At 31.1% G+C, this 22,153-nt stretch overlaps 1 protein-coding gene across 1 annotated transcript in view; it reads left to right on the forward strand.

Annotated features, from left to right (window-relative positions):
* The first annotated feature begins 2,977 nt into the window (after nt 1–2,977).
* LOC129230456 (DNA-binding protein P3A2-like) overlaps nt 2,978–22,153 on the forward strand; it is a 38,643-nt gene continuing 19,467 nt past the window's right edge. The window contains exons 1-6 of the mRNA XM_054864855.1: nt 2,978–3,149; nt 8,710–8,824; nt 9,258–9,384; nt 13,066–13,215; nt 15,437–15,595; nt 16,323–16,487. Coding sequence (XP_054720830.1) covers nt 2,978–3,149; nt 8,710–8,824; nt 9,258–9,384; nt 13,066–13,215; nt 15,437–15,595; nt 16,323–16,487 — 888 coding nt within the window. The remainder of the gene's footprint in view (nt 3,150–8,709; nt 8,825–9,257; nt 9,385–13,065; nt 13,216–15,436; nt 15,596–16,322; nt 16,488–22,153) is intronic.

A 22,153-nucleotide genomic window follows, 5' to 3' on the forward strand; every position in this document is an offset into this window, starting at 1 on the left:
GAAAAATTAATATAAAAAAAGTTTATCAATTCAACACTTCCAAAAAAATCTGTGGGGTTGAAAAGTGTTTACTGAAGCTTATTGTAGAAAATCAGACTGATTATTAAATTTTTTGACGAGATAAAAAATGATAAGTAAGAAAGCGGACCAACGTGCCCCACCTCCCCTTATGAGAAAATATGGAATAATGTTCTGAATTGGGTCAATCCATGTAAAATCAACAAGGCACTTAACCTGACCATCTCCAGATTTCATGAAGCTTTCAGAAATCTTACTCTCTGACATATTAAACTTGGGTATAATTAAAAAAAAAAATCTATTAGTCAAATATAATAGTAAATAGTTTTTTTAATTTGTTAAAAGGCACTTTTACTTGCTGCCACTGCTTGAAAAAGTTTAGCTAAAATTATATGGGAACTACAGAGTTTTATAGCTGATTTTAAATTGAAGTCCCAATTATCTGTGAAATATGATGGCACAGTAACTGTGGATAAGCGGCAAACTGCGAATAATACAAATATTATATTAAAAAAACCATACTAGTGTATAAAATAGCTAAAAAAAACATGAAGGAAACTCACAAATGCATTTGAATTAGAGCTAAAAAGGATAACATTAAGTGTAAAAAAATATATGTTAAAGCTAAAGCTCATTACTGCAAACAGTATATTTGCAAAGGCGTGCAAGTCAGGCTAACAGTTTTACTGACAGTTTAAGAACCTTATTTTATTACAGGGTGGCGACAGATCAGGGAGATCAGGGAAAAGTCAGGGAACTTTATTAATCAGGGAGAAATCAGGGAAATATCAGGGAATTTTGAAAAAATAACAAAAAATCAGGGAAATTTGATTTTATGAAGGAAAAAGAAATGTTTTTTTTTTTTTTTTACAAAATTAAATACTCTAATTCCCTACGCATTTTCCGCCAATTATCTGTTTGAAAAATAAAATTAATGAGGTGCGATTATACACTGCCCCATATTTGTACATCTTTTTTCCTCAACGTCAAAGTATTGAATCTTACTCATTAACCACAGGATGAACTTATTAAGATTGCTTCTGTGTCTGTTAGGTTGTTTATTTTACCTAGCTTGAAATTTCCTTTTACGCTTTCAATGCTACGTAAAATAAACAACCATACAGGCAAAGAGGAAGCCTTCAATTATGCCTTAGCTCCTTTGCCTTTATTCCATTGTCTCGAAGTAAATAGCGTACTGTAATCACGATTTCTAGAAGAAATCTTTGGTTTTTGAATTAATACTATAAAAGTTATTAGTTCTTCGCGTTTTTAATTTAATTGCTAAAATTGAACTTTCAATTAAAAAAACTTTTTTTTGCCGTTATACTATTTGTTGTCACCGCAGATTATAAGGGTTTTCTTTTCTTCAGACTTAAGTAATTTTTTAATCTTAGAAACCAAGTTGTATTCTTTTATATATTTTGATAATAATTAATTGCTTTTTTTTTCTTGCATTCAAAGTTGTTTGTTACAAAAGCAATCTAAGATTTTTTTTCGTTACATACTGAAATCATTTGAAATAGAGTTAACTTGTGAACTTAAGTAAATATTTTTATTTTTTTATTGTTAAAATGCTGTTATCATTCATTAAAACCTATATTTTTGATTAGAGAAAAGCTCCTTATGAATGGATGTCAAATGGTTTCATCTGTTTTGCATAAATATGACAATTAGTTAGATAAGAATAACTACATTACTTCTATTCTTTCACTATTGTTATTCTTGCAACAATTATTATACTGTTTGAAAACTTAGTTCAAAATAATTTCAATTACTTTTTAGTTCTATCATAAATACACATATGTTTTTAAGAGTAATTTTAATAGTTTCTTAAATTTCTTATGCTAAGTGGTTTCTGGAAGTGAAGTTTTTTTTTTTTTAATTTTCTATAATCTTTCCATGTATAAAAATTTAATATACTGTTTTGTTGGTTTTTCTTTCCTTCCAAAAAAATTGTCTTGTTTTTTTTTAACCATTTTATTAAAAAAGTAGTATCTTTTTAAAATATATCTTTAGTTCAACAACTTTACACAACTTAAAACGTTTAAAATACTGCATTTAATACAAACATACAATGGATTTCAAGTAGAGCAAAGAAAGAAAACCATTATCATTGGTAACGTAAATCAGGGAAATTTTGTGAACTTAATCAGGGAAAAGTCAGGGAACTTTTTTTCACAGTTCCTGTCGCCACCCTGTATTAATCAGTAGCTCTGAACGTCGGATTGACATCATGAAGAAATTTTCGTCCTTGACGGAAATGTGAAAAGGCTCCCAGGTGATCCCACCACCGAGTTTTGGGGAGTTTACTGTTAAGCATTTTTATTACGTTTACAACTTAAGTAATTTGCAAAAAAAAAAAGTTTGATAAGATGTCTGAAAGCAGAATACAACTGAATTTGTGATTTGCGTCACGAACAGAAATTTTCTATAGAAATTCTACAATTTCTGCAGATTTCTTGAAATTAGAAGAAAATCTAACTTTCCCACAAATTCCTCTTATTTGCAAAAACTCGGGAAAAATGTTTTCAGGAACTTCAGATTTACTTTAAACTGGATAAAATCTACAGATTTTGAAAAATTTGAGTCGTTAGTTAGGAGATGTTTGTAGAAAATCTGCAGAAATTCTATAGATTAACGCAGAGAGTCGTCTTTTTTTGTGTACTAAATTTCTCAAGTTATATGCTTGTGTGTAATATTTATGAAAAAATTGCAATGATTTTCGAACACATTTCGAGTAAGAGCCCTTTTTCAAAAGTTGTTTTTTAAAAAGTGGCCGGAAAATCAGGCGAACATTTACCTGTTTTCTGGATCCCAGGTAAAGGGTTCTGTATTGTATTGCAATAAATGATATAGTGTTTTCAGAGATTAAATAATTTCACATTCACCTCCAAATAAAATTCAATTCTACAGTTGTTTAATTATTTCATGTAAACAAGTGATATCTTATTTTCATAGGATGAGTACTGGGTCTGAAATAACTGCAGATGTGACGTCCACCGTTAATCACTCTATCATCCCTGATGATATGAGTGATCCATCTTCGTCATTGGATAGTCCTAGTTTTGAAGATGCTGATCTTCTTAGTTCATCCAATGTTGCAGATGTTACTGCACAACTTGCTGCAGCTGGTAAGTGCACTTTTATTGTCCTCAAAAAAGAGCGTGCTAAATTGTTTATAGTTATTAAAATCAAACTTTCGTTAAATACAGTCGAACCTCCATATATCAAACTTCCACATGTCAAAATTTTCTATGTATTGAAATCCCAGCAAATTTCTATGTTCATTACATAGAAAAATTGTTTCTATATAACAAAAAAATCTCTATATATCGAAAAAAACTGTTTCATGAAAAATGAAGGTTATCGGAGAAAATTATGTTCACTAAAGGTTGCTACGAAATTCACAAATAATCTGGGGTTCAGGGGCGTGTAGATAGGTCGTTGTTCTGTTCTGGAGTGCTTACATTCCCTCAATTTTATTTCTAATCTTAGTTGTAACTAGTAACACTGTAAAATCAGTTTCAAGCTATTCCTTTTGTCTGTTGATTATCATTCCTAATCTTTTTAGCTTCAGTAAAAATCATTCAACTTAAGTAGATTAATTTTTTACTTATCTCTTGATTACTTCATAAAGAATGAAGATGTCTGAAGGTGCAAAAATGTAATATCTGTTAATTTTATAGTGGTTAACTTCCATTTAATCCAATGCTCATTTAAATAAGAAATTGGGTTTCATGCACGAAAATTAGCTTTAATTTTAATGTTTAAGATTTTTTAATTGTAGATCTTAAAATGCAGATTTTACTAGGGTGTCCCCCCAAGAGTGTCAAAGACCCTCCCCAGCCCCGTCAAATTCTATGAAGCCCCACCAGCCAAAGTAATTCCCAATAAGAATAAAATACTTTTTATGTACCTGTAAAGATGTTGATGGTGTAGTGGTGACTCCAGACGATGCCCCCTCCCCCTCCCAATTTTATGGGGCACTCCCCCCCCCCCCAGAAGTACCATCTCCCAATAATGAGATTTGAATCCTTTTAAAACATCTATAAGAATTTCAATGGTACTTTCTACTATGAGCCATTACCCCCCCCCCCCCCCCCTCCTCCTCCCCGGCCAGGGTCGGCACCCTTGCTTCAGCGATTATAACGTATTAGAATAAATTGCGAAATATTAAATTGAAAAAAAGACCAATGCTTGTTCCAGGGGTCTGTCCAGGATTTTTCACAAGGTCCATTTTTTGTGGAAAATCAAATAATTCTGTGAAAAATGAAATAATTTTGTGAAAAATCAAAAAATTTCGCAAAAAAAAAAAAGATTTTTTTGTTAAAACGAAATTTTAGAATTTAGAGATGGCACAAACTGCATCAATTAAACTTAAAGTTGAGTGTTTTCCTCTTCTATGTCGAGAAAAGCACTGGAGTGTTTTTCTGATATTTGGCGGGGAGGGGGGGGGGCATCGCTCTCTCAAGTATCAATATTCATCTACCATTCTACATTATGTTTAAATTATACTAGAAATATTTCTGTACAGTATTTAAAATAATTGTAACAAAAAAATAAATAAAATAAAATAAAATTCAGAATAGGGGGTTCAGCATTTAACTTTTTGACCCAAGACACTCTTAAAAAGCACAGAATTTCGTTAAAAACTTATAAATTCCGTGACTTTAACAAAAATAAAAAGATATTTTAATTGTTTACCTCTTAACAAAGCGTAATAATCATCAAAAATTCGAAAAATCGGATTCCCATAGCGGATGCAAAGAGATCGCAATTCTCAAAGTGAAGGCATCAAAAGTATAAAAACGGCTTGTAAAAGAAATGTTTTTGATAAAATTATTTTAAAATTGCATTTTAGAGTCCTATGATAAACATTTCATTAATATCTGTGGACACAGTTGATGCAAAAAAATAAATAAATAAATAAAATAAAAATTAATTTGAATTTTGACATCTGAAATTCAAATTATGTTTTTCGCAATCACGAGTGTGTGTGTGTGTGTGTAGGCGTGTGTGTTTGTGCCTGTGTGCAGGTATGAGTGTGTGGGCAGTTGTGTGTATGAGTGTTTGTGGTGGGGGGGGGGGAATGTGTATGTGTGTGTAGGCATGAGTGTGGGTAGTTGTGTGTAGGTGTGTGTGTATGTGTAGGTGTCTGTATGTGTATGTGTGTTGGTGTATGTATGTGTTTGTGTATGTGTGTAGGTGTATGTATGTGTTTGTAATAATGTAGGTGTATGTATGCGTGTGTATGTGTTTGTTTTCACGTGCGTGGATGTATGCGTGTAAGTGTAGGATATTGACGCAACCTGGAGACGACTTTCGCTATAGGAGCAGCATCGTGAGGCGGCTGGTCCACGGTGATGGTGCGGAGGGTGGCGGTGAGAAAATAAAATGATAGGACATCAAAACAGTCAAATGAAAGCAATAAACAATCGTGATTGCTCAAAAAAATAAATAAATAAAAAAAATAAAATAAAAATAAATAAATAAAATAAACCATCTATTCAGCATTTTAATTTTTGACTCATAACAGAAAATGGAATTTTGCTTTAAAAACTTGAAATGAGAATTCTAACAGAAATAAAGAGACTTTTCATTTATTTGCATCCTAATAAAGCGAAGTTAGCTTGAAAAAAGAACAAAATATGATTCTCATATCGGATGTTAAAAGATTGCATTTTTCAAAATGTAGACATCTAAAGAAAAAAAACGGTAATTAAAAGAGTTAAAAGTTATTTAAAGTTAATCATCCTTGTTAGCATCGAAAAATCAAAACCCATATACTTTTCTCCTAAAATAACAGTTAAACATCGCACCCGCACCCACTGTAAAAACGCAAATATTGACAAGCTGTCGAAATAATGAGAATATCTTCTAATCAAGTCGTTATAAAGGTTCAACGCCAGACGCTAAGTGGTGATAATTTTGAAGTTGGTAACCCTATCTGAAGCGATCATATTTTTTCCTCACCCTTACTATCCCTTTGCAGTTCTAAGTTCATTTCGCAGATATATATTATTATTATTTTTTATTAAATCATGAGTGGAGAAAAGTGCTTACCAATGCCTTTTCAATAAAGTTTACAACAACACCGCTGCTAATTAGCTGTGATAAAACTAACAACCATTATATTTATTTGGCAGTAGCAATTATTTATCGCTTGCAGGAGCATGGCATCGCTTGCAGGAGCATAAGGAGCATAGCATCGCAAGAGTGCCGATTTTTTTTTTTTTTTTTTTTTTTCAAAATTAGTTGATTTTGTATACGCTGATCCCTCTAATTTGATTTAAAGAAAGGTTCCAAAAATTATCGGTTTATACACAGAAATATGCGTTATTTTGCTTTCAGATTTGCTCTTTCAATAAACAATTTGTGAAAGATCCGATCTTGTTTATCAGAATTTTGTGAAGGGTCCGTTTTGTTTGATCGGGATTTTGTGAAAGGTCCGTTTTGTTTGATCGGGATTTTGTGAAAGGTTCGTTTTGGTTGATCGGATTTTTGTGAAGGGTCCGTTAACGGACCCAAATATCCTCTGGCCAGACCCCTGTGTTCTATCCAGAAACTGTAGCTAGGAATGAACGAAATTTTACTCTTTTTTTTTCAACCTAACTTCACTTCATATGGAGGCAAATAAATGAAAAGTCTATTAAAACCATCATTTCAAAATTTTAAAACGAAATTCTGTTTTTGTTTATCAGTCAAAAACTTAAATGCTGAATAGATGGTTAAATTTTAGCTTTGCTGCAACTGTGTTTATAGATATTAATGATCGGTTTATCATTGGTTTCTAAAATGCCATTCTAAAACAATTTTTTAAAAAATAATTCTGTTATGAGCCTTTTTTATACTTTTGGAGTCTTCACTTTGAGAATTGTGATCTCTTTACATCGCTTTGAAAACTGAACTTTTCGAATTGTTGATGTTTAGTACGCTTTTTTAAGAGGTAAACAAATAAATTCTTCTTTTATTTTTACTGAAATCATGAAATTTAGAAGCTTTAAATGAAATTCTGAGAGTTTTAAGACTTTCAAGAGTTAAATGCTCAACCAGTACTTCATTTTTATCTTATTTTTTTTTGTTTCAATTATTTAATTTAAATTTATATTAACGGAAAAAAAGAAAAAATATCACAAAAACACCCACTTTGAAATTTTGTTTTACAATCCCCCCCCCCCCACACACACACAAAATTATTTGATTTTTTACAAAATGAGTTGATTTTTCACAAATAAAATGGACCCTGTGAAAAATCCTGGACAGACCCCTGTTCAATAGCCAACGCATATTTGCAAATGTTAGGTGCCCACCAAGGACAGAGGGGTGGGTGGTCATCAGATTGCACCAGTGAGACTTAGGGGGAGGTAATTTGCGAAAGATTTTTGTCTCAGTTTTTGGGGTGAGGAGGGAGGTCTCGTTCTTGAGAGGGGAGTGCTTCAAAGAATTTAGGGAAGTGCGCCATCGTCTTTGGGAGGGGGGGGGGGTCCTGCCTTATTTCAAAAATCATTATTTAAAAAAAAACTCTTTATTTTTTAAATTGAAACCACGCTCGAAATTTTGCAGACACATTATGAAGTTCTAAAAGCTTGTCGCAGACAGCTACAAAACTTTATGCCACTATGTTCTGAACTAATTTTGGAGTAAAAATTGCAAGAGTCTAAAAAATCTATTACACACACAGAAAAAGGGAACTATAAAGTTTTGCCAGTTGTGAAGTTAAGGTTGTATAATGCAGTATAGTTAAATTTAGAAAAACATATTCTTTTGTAGAAATGCAAAATTTACTATGTAAAATCAACTGATTTTAATGCTGACTATTAAAGTTTTTTAATTTTTAACAGTTTAGTTTTTATTGCTACAAAGTCATGTTTTTTACTTTAAACTTTAGTTTACTTTTTATTTTTTTAGTCATAACGGAAAATTGAATGCATAAGTACCCAAATCACTTGACTAAAGTGTGAAATAAAAAACGTAAACTTACTTGTGGAAGAAAATTTGTGCAAAATTATCAAAACAGTTAAGAAATGTTAAATCAAGGGTCACCTCAAAATTTAGCTGCTCAAATTGCATATTTTGACCACAGAAATAAATCTACAAGTTGTGTCTAAAAGTATACTATGCTGAAATATAGTGCACAAATCCTTCCAAATTGAATCCAATAGTCAACGTTTTTTTTTTAGTATTTTAAATTCTAAAAGTAGTTAGTATTTTTCATGGCATTGTGCACAATAGATATAATTTAATTTGTAGAATTTTTTACTGAAACCAGCTATATTTATAAGAATGCCCCATAATAGTTATGCAATTATGTTGCATCAATTTGCTATGTGTGTGCAAAATATCAAGTAGTAAATTTTATAATACAGTATTATGGCACAAATCTGAGTCAATCCTCACAGTGCTCTCTCTAATTCTACTTTGGAAATATAGCAATAAAGTATGTTACATTTTTGATCACACGTTGTCATTTGACATGCTATGTAGTAATTAATTTAATATTTGAACAATAAATGCACTCTAGCTCTTTGGAAAACCATATTTTATTTTTTGCGATTTTGTTACTAATTTATGTTGAATAAATATCGACTAATTGATTTTGTGCAATCATAACTGGTGCACTTATCCTATTTTTTCTGCCTCTCCATGCTTCCCTCTAAATTGAAATGAATTTATGTTGGTACTTTGTTTCAGGTCCTATTGGAATGGCCGCAGCTGCTGCAATCGCCACTGCCAAAAAACGAAAACGACCTCATTCATTTGAAACAAATCCTTCAATACGTAAACGGCAACAAACAAGGTTATTAAGGTAGTGCCTTATAAGGCAGGATTTTTTCAAATTTATCTTCAGAAGTCTTTATGCATGTTTGCTCATACAATTTAGTATTTCAAAGGATGTATAGTAACCCCTTTTTTTTTTTAAATTCTCTTCCTTTGTTTTTTTTTTTTTTTTAATAAATCTGAGTGTGTATACTAACATGCACTTAAAATATTTCTTTAGATAATATTTTTATAATTTAATCAGTTTGAAGGAGACTTTCTCAAAAGATATCCCCCCCCCCTTAGCCTGTTTATAATCAATTATAATGATCTGTTAAAATAAAAGGTTTTCAATGTGAATTTTTTTTCGTAAAAACATAATTGAGTGAATTAAAAATTAGCTACATTATACTTTTTATTTACCACATATATACCATGTACTTTTTTAAGCAACCTGAAGTTTATGGTGCTTATCTTTCTAGGAAATTGAAAGCAACCATTGATGAATATACCATAAGAGTAGGACAGCAAGCTGTGGTTTTAGTAGTCACTCCGGGTAAACCACAAAATAATTTCAAAGTGTTTGGGGCTCATCCTTTAGAAAATGTGGTATGTATGTGTTGCAAGTTGAATGTTTATTATTTATTTTTTCATCATTTTCTGTTAGGCTTTTAAAGTAATTGCTATTTGATCAGAAAATGAATTTAATTGCAACTACAGTATTTCTGCGAGTCAATTGACTATCGGGAGACATGTCTTTATGCAGCAACAGCAAATACCAAGTGCTGTTTTTTTTTCCTTCTTTTTGTCAAAAAATTGTTACTTCAACTGAATTGCTTTTGTTTTATTTATTTATTATTTTATTTATTGTGCTTTCTTCATCATACATACTTGTCCTTTACTGATGTTAAGCTCTGTTGTGCAAAAATGCAAAGAATTTTTACTGTTTGTAGAAAGCATTATGCATCAATGCAGCTAAGTTTTTCAGGAAGGATAATTTTTATCTTTTGTGTTATTCATTTTATCCTGGGGTTTGTAATTTTTTTATTTTTAAAATAAAATCTAAAAAGTTGGATTTTTTTAATTTAAATTAGAATTTTTAAAAATTGAAATCAAATTTTTATTTTTTTTTAAATCTTCAAAAATTTGTAGATATTAATTATTTTACATTTATAAACATAATGTCATACAATAGATAAAAAATAACTTTTTAGCTTTTTTAGCAGCTAATTTAACTTTAAAAAGGTTCCATCAATTATCGGTTCATACGCTGAAACAGAGCCGTGTCCAAGGGGAGGGTTTTAGGGGTTAAACCCCTCCCATTAGAGAAACATAATAAAAAACCAAAGAAAAGTGTAAATTTGATTTAAAACTAACTTTACTGTTGAAAAGTCTGTTTATAGTATTTAAAAAAACAAAACATTATCTTTGAAGTTTCCCAGCAATTTTTTTCCTTTTTTCTAGTTCGTCTGAAAATAAGAAAGTCTTCTTCAAAGTGCTGCTCCTCCGAACCCCCGCCCCCCGCGCCCCATGCCAATAGCATTATGGAGCATTTCAAATTTTGTTTCCAGATCTTCAGTTTTGCAAAATTTCCAGAAAAAGTCCCCCAATATCTAACAACATCGCTTAAAATTGTAAAAAATCACCTTAACTCGGGTTTGGCTTTGTTTCAGTGCGTAAAGCGCCCTAATGTTTCCAAATATGGTCGTACAACTGCGTTTTTAAAACTCCAGTTTCAGAAAAAAATCGAGCAAGGGTCCTCGAACCGCCTTTTTTTAATATCATCAAAAATTAGGTTTTTAAAACAAAACTTACTAAAAATGTAAGTGGAATAACCTCTGAACCTCCCCCGTTTCTAATATATTAGGATACTGCTTAAGTTTCTTAGGATTTTTTAGAAAAATCCAGGGGACAGATTTAAAATCCCCTCCCCGTAAAAATCTTCAAAGTTTGTCTGCAAATGCGTTTTTGGAACTTCAATTTAGAAAATTTGAAAAGGAAAGGAGAAATAAATTTCTATCAATTTTTCAAGAAAAAAAAAGATCAAGGAGAGTCCCTGAGCCCTATTCCTTACCCTAACGTCAATAAATATGGCCTATAATCACGTTTTACGCTTTTAATTTCTACAAATTTCCGCGGAGCCAACCGTCTAAAATTCCGTTTTCAATACTAAAAATTTTCCGGGGGAGAACCCCCGACTCCTCTTATCAGGTTAGATTTTTTATCAACATGTCTCCCTTAAAACTTATTTTCTAGTTGCACCACTGTTTTACACTCACAGTTTTAAATTATTATTTAAGTAAATATATATTTTTAACTGTACAAATTTGATCCGGATAAACATGAGCCGAATAAAAACTAGGCTTTACTGTATATAAAATATACAATAATAGAATTGGTAATATATCACTTAAAAACACATCTTCTGCGAATTTGAACCTCTCCCCTCCCCCACACACCGATATGCCCCTCATTGTAACCATTAAACAGAAATGAATTATTTGACCCACTGTTGTATTTTTCTGATAGTGCAGGTAAGAACGATAAAACATTGAAACCAGAACATAATTTCACCCTTTATGAAATTCTGAACACGGGCCTGCGCTGAAATATGCATTACAGTCGACTCCCGCTACAACGCAATTCGACTCACGCGAAATGGCTATAACACGAGCTTTTCAGGAGCAACGAAGATCAGAGCTAAAGTGAATTTCTCGCTCTCAACATGAAAATATTTGGAAAAGAATCGTGATGTTAAGTTTCGGTTTTGTTATTCACAACTAAGCATTGACTTTGTGAATGTACTTCCCTCCTTTCAGCATCACTGACTGCGCAAGTTCACACGCACTACACTATAAACGTAGCTTTATAAAAGCGTATAACCCACCACTCCTCATATTTTTCATTTATTTATTCTAAATATGAAAGGTGATGAAATAGTGTAGCACCTAGGCACGCTGTTTCATCTGAAGTTTGAAGATGAAAACAAAAAGCGAAAGTTTGCAACAATCTAAGAAAAAGGTAAAGATTTTTTATACTTTGAACAACTAAAAAGTGGGCCAAACTTTCATACGTATAATTAAAAATTAAGAGAAGGCAATCCGTTATAAGTGCAGACCTTAGTTTTAATATGCAGCTCGCAGAGTAGTGTTTAAGCAAAATACAAACATTATGAAATTAGAATCTGTTCTTGTATTGTAGATTATAGAGACTCTGAAAGAGGGGTGTTACCATAGATGTATGACGATATTAGAATGACGATCAGATTGCACTGCATAAGTCATCATCTTCAATATTTAAGTTATAAATGTAACTTATTGTATCTACTGTATAACTCTTACAGTGCAGTGTTTCAATAATGCAGCTTTTTTAAAAAATTTGGTAAAAAATCAACTCCTATATAAGAAGCGCCAATATAAAGTTAAAAATGATCTAAAACAGTTTAAAAGGTGTTTAAAAATGTCTAAAATGATCGGGTATGTTAATAAAAAAGTCATATTCACAACACGAAATTTCGACTTACGCAAGAAGTCTTGGAACGCATCCCTCGCGTAAATCGGGATCCGACTGTACTTTGATTCCAGATTTGCTCTTTCAATAAATATTTTGTGAAAGATCTGTTTTTTGGTTTATCAGGATTTTGTGAAGAGTCTGTTTTGGTTAATCGGGATTTTGCGAAATGTCCGTTTTGATTGATCAGATTTTTATGAAGGGCCCTTTAACGGACCCAAATTTCCTTTAGCCAAACCCATGAGTGATAAACAGTTCCATTAAATAAGTTGAAATTATTGAACACACAGTAAAAAAGATATGAATTAATAAGACAAAAAGATCTTTCACAGTTTTTGTTTATGAATGGTCAAAATTTATTAATTTCTTATGACAAGTTTATAAATTAGTGACACAAATGTCATAAGTAAACATGAACCATTCATTGAAAGATTTTTGAACCATTATTTGATTAATTTACTTATTTAATTATTTTAATTTGATTAATTACAATCCTGATTAAGACATGATCTTCCTTTCAAACTTGCTTCATCAGAAACTGCTCAAAACTAGTAAGTGGTAAAATAAATGCACGGATTTCAATCAATAAAAATTTTGCTACTTTTTTTCTCATTGTTGAATAATGGTTTCATTGATTTTTGTACACATGCGTATGACGCATGCATGAAGAAAGCATTTTTTGCTTTGTTTCTATCTCACTCCTCTATGACTATATCACTCTGTAATTGATATTATGGACTAATTTTCTGTCTACATTTTATTGTGCTTATTATCTTTCAGGTTAGAAATTGTAAGAGTGTTATAATGCAAGAATTAGAGTCCGCATTAGCTCAGCAAGCACCGCCTCAAACTCAGGATGATCCAACACTCCATGAATTGCCACCTTTAGTCATAGATGGCATTCCTACTCCTGTAGAAAAAATGACACAAGTAAGCCTTTTTTAAATTTTAAACCAAGATTGATGCTACTGAAACGTCATCTATATGTAACTATTTTTACGCCTAACTACAATCTTAGGGAACTGTTTCAAATTTGTTCATACTATAAGCCATCTCCCCCCTCTCCATATGTTATGTTTTATGATGCAAAAAGAAGTCATTGTAGTTAAAATATATCAGGTACTAATGTTCATATGATGATTTATGTACAGGGTGTTTCAAAAAGAATGACCCGATTTGAAATGCGTATATTATGAAAACTATTAAAAATAGACACTTCAGATAAATTTAATTATACATGGATAATAATATTTTTTTTACATACAAAATTAAAGGTGCTCAATATGTCCACCTTTGGATGCACGGCACAATGTCTACACGATAGTGAAATTTGTCCCAAAACTTTTGCAAGCATGTCTGCATGGACTGCTTACACAAACAGCCCGTGTCTTTGAATTGTTTATACTATCTCTAACGCTTTTTGGAGCAGGAGGTTCAACACCAGGGTATTCTTGACAGGGTCGGCAAGTTTTTGCCGGGGGCGGAAAAAACCACGGTTTTTACCGCCAGACAAAAATAGGTTTTTGCCAAAGTGGCAAAAATAGATTTTGTGTTAACAACTTACGGACAGTTTTTTTTCCTTTTATATAAAAGTAAAAGCATGAAAATATTTTGATAAAATTTTAATTTAATTATTTTTATAGTTTAAAAAAAAATTAAGGTTTAACTTACTTTTAAAGTTATGGAGAATTTTTACTTCTAAATTTTTAAACCTTAACATAAAATTTCAGTTTGTAACATCTAAGACAAATAATTAACTTACAATGAAAATGTAATTTGCTTGTTTATTATAGCATTTTTTACAGAATACTAAATATCTATATAAAGTATGCTTAATCAAGATACAACTATAAAATAAAAGAAATAAAAGTAATTAAAAAGCAAAATACACATTTCTTTAGATTGAAATATCACTTAAATCATCATAGTCTATACCATCTTCATCAACATGGCATAGCAATAAACTAGTTTCATGAGAGAAGCAACTGACAAACGGTTTCGTATTTTTGATTGTACAAAAGAAAAATTTGAGAAATATCTCTCTATTGCAACAGAACTTGCAGGACACATTTGAAGAGTTGCGACAAGTGTGCAGAAATCTATAGGTAGTGTACTGCATGTAAATGCATTATTTCTTTAGTGAGGAAAAGTTAATATTTTTCTATATTAAGTAAATATTCTGTTATTAATGAAATAGCTTAAAAATTTTAGTGGGATAAAAAAAGTGATTAATTAAATATATGTATATATACATATAATTAGAATTCAATGTTTTTATTAATTTACTAAGCTTAAGTAAACATTCTTTTTTTAGCGTTGAAGGAATTGGATCATTCTGAAAAAATTGTGTTAGCAAACATTTAAAATCCCTAGTTTTGCAATCCCAACATTTCTTTTTTATTTATTTTTCACCTTATAAATTAGAAGTAACATGGAGAGACATAATTAAAATATTAAAAGTGCATTATTTATATTATATTGTCACTATTTCTTGATTAACAATACAATGCTACTTTATTTGCAATTAGGTTTTTGCCTTTTTTTCCATTTTTGCCGTTTTTTTCCATTTTTGCCATGGTTCTTTCCACTGTCCCGGCAAAAAAACCAACCCTGATTCTTGATGAAAATCACGCTGAATAGTTGTTACGAACTAGCACTTCGCAAAGCGTAGAACACAATACGAGTTTTGTCGTGCAGTCGTCATTTTCACAAACACTGAAATGGCAGGCGAAGAATGAGAGTTAGCTCTACTGATCGGCAAATCTGTGAAATACAAGATTTTCCCCATTCTGACGATACCTTTATTTAATGAGACGGATTAAAATCTGAATAGTTATGATTTTTTGAAATCGGGTCATTCTTTTTAATACACCCTGTATATTTGTGTCTGTATATAGTGGAGCGTAACAAATCCACCAATTTCAGGAGTCCACATTGATTTTACCCAAAACTAATTTTGCTATTAATTATTTTCTCATTGTTTGTCAGGGGGATTAAAATAGCATATACCTCATACCCATTTTTTCATGCACATGAAAGTATAGATAATCGATATAAACAAATAATTTATTGTTTTACTTTTTTTTTTGTAACAAATAATACTCATTGCAATTTATTGAATAGAATTGTTGAATTTTTTTTTTAATTTTAGGCACAATTAAGGACATTCATACCTCTAATGTTAAAATATTCTACCGGACGAGGAAAACCAGGTTGGGGACGAGAATCTACTAGACCAGCATGGTGGCCTAAAGAGTTACCTTGGGCAAATGTAAGAAGTGATGCCCGTACAGATGAAGATAAGCAGAAAGTATGTAATATAGAATGTAATATTTTTAAATTGCATATAAATGAAAGTAAAATGTTAGAATGTTTTGTTCTTAATTATTTTTAACCATCATGATGTTCTAGAGAAATCATATATACAAGACTTTAAAATATGTTTTTGAAGCATACTGCAGTTTTTAAACATATTTTTCAAAACTTTATCCAACCATTAATCAAATTGTAATTTATTTTTACAAGTTGTTCCAATGTTATACATTTTTGCATGCATTGTACAACTGTCAACTCTATAATTCACACAATTTGGAATAATAGTTTACAGAACTTTGTTTTTAGAATTTTTGGGTTTCAATCCATTGATATGCTTACGTTGCTAGTGTGATATTTTACTTTGTAAGGGGTGGTCGATGAGATCCCCCCCCCCACACACACACACTGATCAGGACATTAATCCAAATTCATATCTCACAACATTCCCCTTGAACTTACTCGGAAATTGGTAGTTTATTCAACAGATTAAAGGAACTGACAATCCCCATTTCTTATAGGACCTTCTAATTTTAAAATAAATGCATTAATGTATTGAAAAACAATTTGTTGAGAATCTAACATATGTTTCGCAAAGCATAACTTAATTTTTGGTCTATAAAATTTGCATCTATTTTAAAAATTAAAATTATTTTAAAAAATTTCCCCTATTTTGACTGTTTTATTTTACATTTATGATTCAAAAATGTCTCATTTTACTTCAGGTATCTTGGACCCATGCTTTACGGCAGATTGTGATAAATTGTTATAAATACCATGGGCGGGAGGATCTATTACCTGCATTTACGAATGATGATGATAAAGAAAAAACGAAAGCAGCAATCCAAGCACAAGCATCGACAATTGAAAGCCTTGCTGGTGCTCAAGGAGTAAGATATTCTGTGAATAAATTTCTTTTTTAGCTTTCTTTATAATAATATTAATAATACAGGGTGGCAACAGATCAGGGAAATCAGGGAGATCAGGGAAAAGTCAGGGAACTTTATTAATCAGGGAGAAATCAGGGAAATATCAGGGAATTTCGAAAAAATAACAAAAAATCAGGGAAAATTGATTTTATGAAGAAAAAAAAATTTTTTTTTTCACTTTACAAAATTAAATACTCTAATTCCCTACGCATTTTCCACCAATTTTCTGTTCAAAAAAAAAGGTAAAATTAATGAGGTGTGTTTATACACTACCGCATATTTGTGCATCTTTTTTTCTCAACATCAAAGTATTGAATCTTACTTATTAACCACAGGATGAACTTCCTAAGATTGCTTCTATGTCTGTTAGGTAGTTTATTTTACCTAGCTTGAAATTTCCTTTTACGCTTTCAATGCTACGTAAAATAAACAACCGTAATGGTAAAGAGGAAGCCTTCATTAATGCCTTAGTTCCTTTGCCTTTTTTCATTGTTTCGAAGTAATTAAGTACTGTAACGATTTCAAGAAGAAATCTTTGGTTTTTTAATTAATACTATAAAAGCTTAAACTTCTTCGCATTTTTAATTTAATTGCTAAAATTAAACTTTCAATTTAAAAAAACTTTGTTTTTTGCCGTTATACTATTTGTTGTCACCACAGATCGTCAGGGTTTTCTTTTCTTCAGACTTAAGTAATTCTTTAATTTTATAACCAAGTTGTATTCTTCTTTTATATATTTTGAAATTAACTAATTGCTTTTTTTTCCCTTGTATTTCAAAGTTGTTTGTTACAAAAGCAATCTAAGATTTTTTTCGTTACATACTTAAATCATTTGAAATAGAGTTAACTTGTGTACTTAAGTAAATATCTTTATTTTTTATTGTTAAAATGCTGTATTCATTCATTAAAACCTATGTTCTTGATTAGAGAAAAGCTCCCTATGAATGGATGTCAAATGGTTTCATCTGTTTTGCATAAATATGTCAATTAGTTATATAAGAATACTATTACTTGTTATTCTTGCAACAATTATTATACTGTTTAAAAACTTAGTTCAAAATAATTTCAATTACTTTTTAGTTCTGTCATAAGGACACATATGATTTTAAAAGTCATTTTAATAGCTTCTAAAAATTCTTATGCTAAGTGGTTTCTGGAAGTGAAGTATTTTTTTAAAAATTTTCTATAATCTTTCCATGTGTAAAAATTTAATATACTGTTTTGTAGGTCCCCCCCCCCCCCAAAAAAATGTCTTTTTTTTAAACCATTTTATTAAAAAAGTAGCATCTTTTTTAAAATATATCTTTAGTTCAACAAGTTTACACAACTTAAAACATTTAAAATACTGCATTTTATACAAACATACAACGGACTTCAAGTAGAGCAAAGAAAGAAAACTATTATCATTGGTAACGTAAATCAGGGAAATTTGGTGAACTTAATCAGGGAAAAGTCAGGGAACTTTTTTTCACAGTTCCTGTCGCCACCCTGTAATAGTTTCCATACTTTAATTTATAAATAGACATTTCATGTCAAATCAGTTCCTTATTCTTCAAACGTTTACAGCATTTGTACTACAATCTCATTGTATAACAAGAAGTTCTGTCTAGAACTAGACGATCCTACTTTCCCGTATACCCATACTACTTTCTAGTACCTGATCAATATTCTCAAAAATAGCTAAAATCTCAAATTTTTTCAAACCTATTTTTAAGATACTTTAAGCTGATTTCTAGGAATAAAATATTCCTCACTCATCTAAAAAAATTAGATGCGTAAAAAAAATTAACGAATAAAATAGCAGCAACTGTTGTTAAACAAAGCACCTAATACACTTTTTTCCATTAAAAAAATCTTTAACGGCTTTCAAAACGAAAAAATAAGAATTAAAATTAATAAGCTCATTAAAATAAATACATCATATCAAAAAAAAATCGTAGCTTTTTTCCCTGTTGCCAAAAACATTTTTTTAAATGAATTAATGCACTTACCAAAAAAAAATAATAATAAATAAATAAAATGTCAACTTAAAAAAATTATTTTCATTGTAAAAAAAAAAATCATCTGCACATATCTTTATGTTGAAACATAAATGATTTCGAGGTTATTCACCAAAAACTGAGTACCTAAATTGAAACTTTAGCGTAGAAATAAAAACAAGTCATATCAACAATAATTATTTCACAGTTAAAACCATAGCTGTGGAATCAGAGTCAATCTTATTTTGAGATAAAAGAGTCGGAGTCTAATATTTAAGAATCAGGGTCAGTCATTTGTCCTCCGTGTATAAATATTTGCCAAAGCTTCGAAGTCGGGGAGTCGAAGTCCGATTAATTGTCGGGCGCAGAAGTCGAAGTCAGGTGCCCCTAAATTCTCGGAGTCGAAGTCTGGAGTTTGGCATCAAGAGTTATTTCCAACAAAATTTGTTTGAAGTAAGTCCGCCTTCAAGTATGCAACGTACGTTGACTTTCAGTTTCCCCATAGGCACTATTGTTAAGGGATTTGAACTGTTCACAATTGAACGGAAAATTGTTCAAATCAAAAAGATATTTTATATACAAGTGTGTTTCATCAAAAGCTTTTTCCTACAAAGTTTTTTTGAAGCAAATTCGTCTCATAGTTCAAAATTGCCTTGAATTTCCCTGTAGGCGCTAATGTTTTTTTGAACTGTTCAAAATTGAGCAAAAAATAGTTCAAATCAAAAAATAAAATATGGGAATGAGGTGTCCTTGCCGAGATCTTTCGAACAAAAGAAAGTTTTTTCGAATCTGACTATTCATTCAAAAATTATTGGGGGGGGGGGGGACAGGCAGACCGACAGACATTTTTCCCCATCTCAATACCCTACTTTCCAATTTTTAATTTTTCGATATTTATTTAATTATTTTATTTATTTTTGACTTTTTGTTTTTCGCGATATTTTTAAGATGCATTAAGCCTTCTTTTCATGCTTTTTTCTTCTTTTACTCTGAAAGTAGGCTAAAAATTGTTGTACTGCCTCTAATCTTATACATATAAAATCTGAGTATCTATCTATCTATCTATCTATGTCCAAGCTTCTTCTCCCGAACGACAGTGAACTGACCATCGAACCAGGTATCGATGGATTCGTCATCTTCCCGTCTTCATGTTTGGCTATTTAACATAATCCTCCGATAATAATTAGCGGAGATATCAATTAAAAACTATTAATTATGACTCTTAGATTTCAAAATCAAATCCCTATTTTTCGAAGGCTTTCCTCCATTCAAATTATTATTCAGTGCTTCAACTCAACTTTCCGGATGAACGCTTTTATTAAAATTTACAGCGTGAAGAAAATCATTGAAAAGAAACATCTGTTGCAATTTTTTTTCTCGAATATAAAGAAATAAAATTAGGCTTTTGTTTTAAGGCTTTTCCTGTAATCAGGGTGTTTAAGTTATTTACTTTTCGATTATTTTGCCGTAATCTGCAGCAAAATTTTGCTGTTTTTTTTTTTTTTTTGTTCAAGCCTGATTGTTAAATACGCGTCACATGACATAACTTTCATTTTCGAGGAGGACCGTGCACGTCGTAAAGTAAATGAGTGATTTACAAGTTATTTGAGTTCTTTGAGGGTTTGTACCTGGAAAACGGATTGATGTAATTCTTGTACGACCATGTGGATAGAATCCATAATCCATCCAAATATTTATCTGAGTGGTATGTTGCATTAATAAACACCCGGGCAACGCCAGGTAGTAGACTATTTTATGTAAAAAGCGGATTGTTATTGTGCATAAATATTTTCGATATAGTCTATCAGATGTAATTCAGTTTAACGTGAGTAAAGATTATAGTTGATAATGCATATATTTTCCCCTTTTGTGCTGACTGAAAATGTACTCATAACTTGTATCATTGATAACGATTATTAACGTTGATGAGGTGTTTTGGCAAAAATATGTTTTACTGGTGTTTTGCAAACCTTGCTTTACGCGCATTTATTTATTCCTTAATGCGTTAGAAACTAGTGTCAGTGTACTACAAAAGCATCAACTGGACTGCTCTTACATTTTTTAGGTAGCCCGTGCAACGCCGGGCACGCAGCTAGTCTTATACATATAAAATCTGAGTATCTATCTATCTATCTATCTATGTCCAAGCTTCTTCTCCCAAACGACAGTGAACTGACCATCGAACCAGGTATCGATGGATTCGTAATCCTCCCGTCTTCATGTTTGGCTATTTAACATAATTCTCCGATAATAATTAGCGGAGATATCAATTAAAAACTTTTAATTATGACTCTTAGATCTCAAAATCAAATCACTATTTTTCGAAGGCTTTCCTCCATTCAAATTATTATTCAGTGCTTCAACTCAACTTTCCGGATGAACGCTTTTATTAAAATTTACAACGTGAAGAAAATCATTGAGATGAAAGATCTGTTGCCATTTCTTTTTCTCGAATATAAAGAAATAAAATTAGGCTTTTGTTTTAAGGCTTTTCCTGTAATCAGGGTGTTTAAGTTGTTTACTTTTCGATTATTTTGCCGTAATCTGCAACAAAATTTTGCTGTTTTTTTTTTTTTTTTTTGTTTAAGCCTGATTGTTAAATACGCGTCACATGACATAACTTTCATTTTAGAGGAGGACCGTGCACGTCGTAAAGTAAATGAGTGATTTACAAGTTATTTGAGTTCTTTGAGGGTTTGTACCTGGAAAACGGATTGATGTAATTCTTGTACGACCATGTGGATAGAATCCATCCAAATATTTATCTGAGTGGTATGTTGCATTAATAAACACCCGGGCAACGCCGGGTAGTAGACTATTTTATGTAAAAAGCGGATTGTTATTGTGCATAAATATTTCCGATATAGACTATCAGATGTAATTCAGTTTAACGTGAGTAAGGATTATAGTTGATAATGCATATATTTTCCCCTTTTGTGCTGACTGAAAATGTACTCATAACTTGTATCATTGATAACGATTATTAACGTTGATGAGGTGTTTTGGCAAAAATATGTTTTACTGGTGTTTTGCAAACCTTGCTTTACGCGCATTTATTTATTCCTTAACGCGTTAGAAACTAGTGTCAGTGTACTACAAAAGCATCAACTGGACTGCTCTTACATTTTTTAGGTAGCCCGTGCAACGCCGGGCACGCAGCTAGTTATGATATATTACTTGAACCATAGACACATGGTACCTCTGAAACTTAACCAAATAAGTATTTTCAACCAAATCAACAATATATAGTATTTTAACTTTTTTTTTCAGATAATTAATAGAATTAAACATTTGATGTTATGAAAATATAGAAATTTTTATTCATTAATTCAAAGTAAATTTTCAGAAGTTATAAAAAATCCCACGTTGAAAGAAAATAAGTAAAGCATGAACTAAGTTTATTTGAGACTGATAAGCATTAAAGGAATATTTTTTCTATCTGTTTAACGTCTTTCAAGGGACCACCAAAAAATCGTCCTTAAAGAGAATGCTTTTTAAAACTATAGTGGACCATCTGGGACTGCGAAAAGCAGTCTTTAAATAGAGAAAGTCATTAAACAGAGAGCCAACTGTAATTGATTTCTTTTTAACCTATCAAATTTGATTTTCTATTGCTTAAATGTTTCATTGAAAATATTAAAGTTTGAG

The sequence above is a fragment of the Uloborus diversus genome, chromosome 9, assembly GCF_026930045.1.
Source record: "Uloborus diversus isolate 005 chromosome 9, Udiv.v.3.1, whole genome shotgun sequence".
NCBI lineage: Eukaryota > Metazoa > Arthropoda > Arachnida > Araneae > Uloboridae > Uloborus > Uloborus diversus.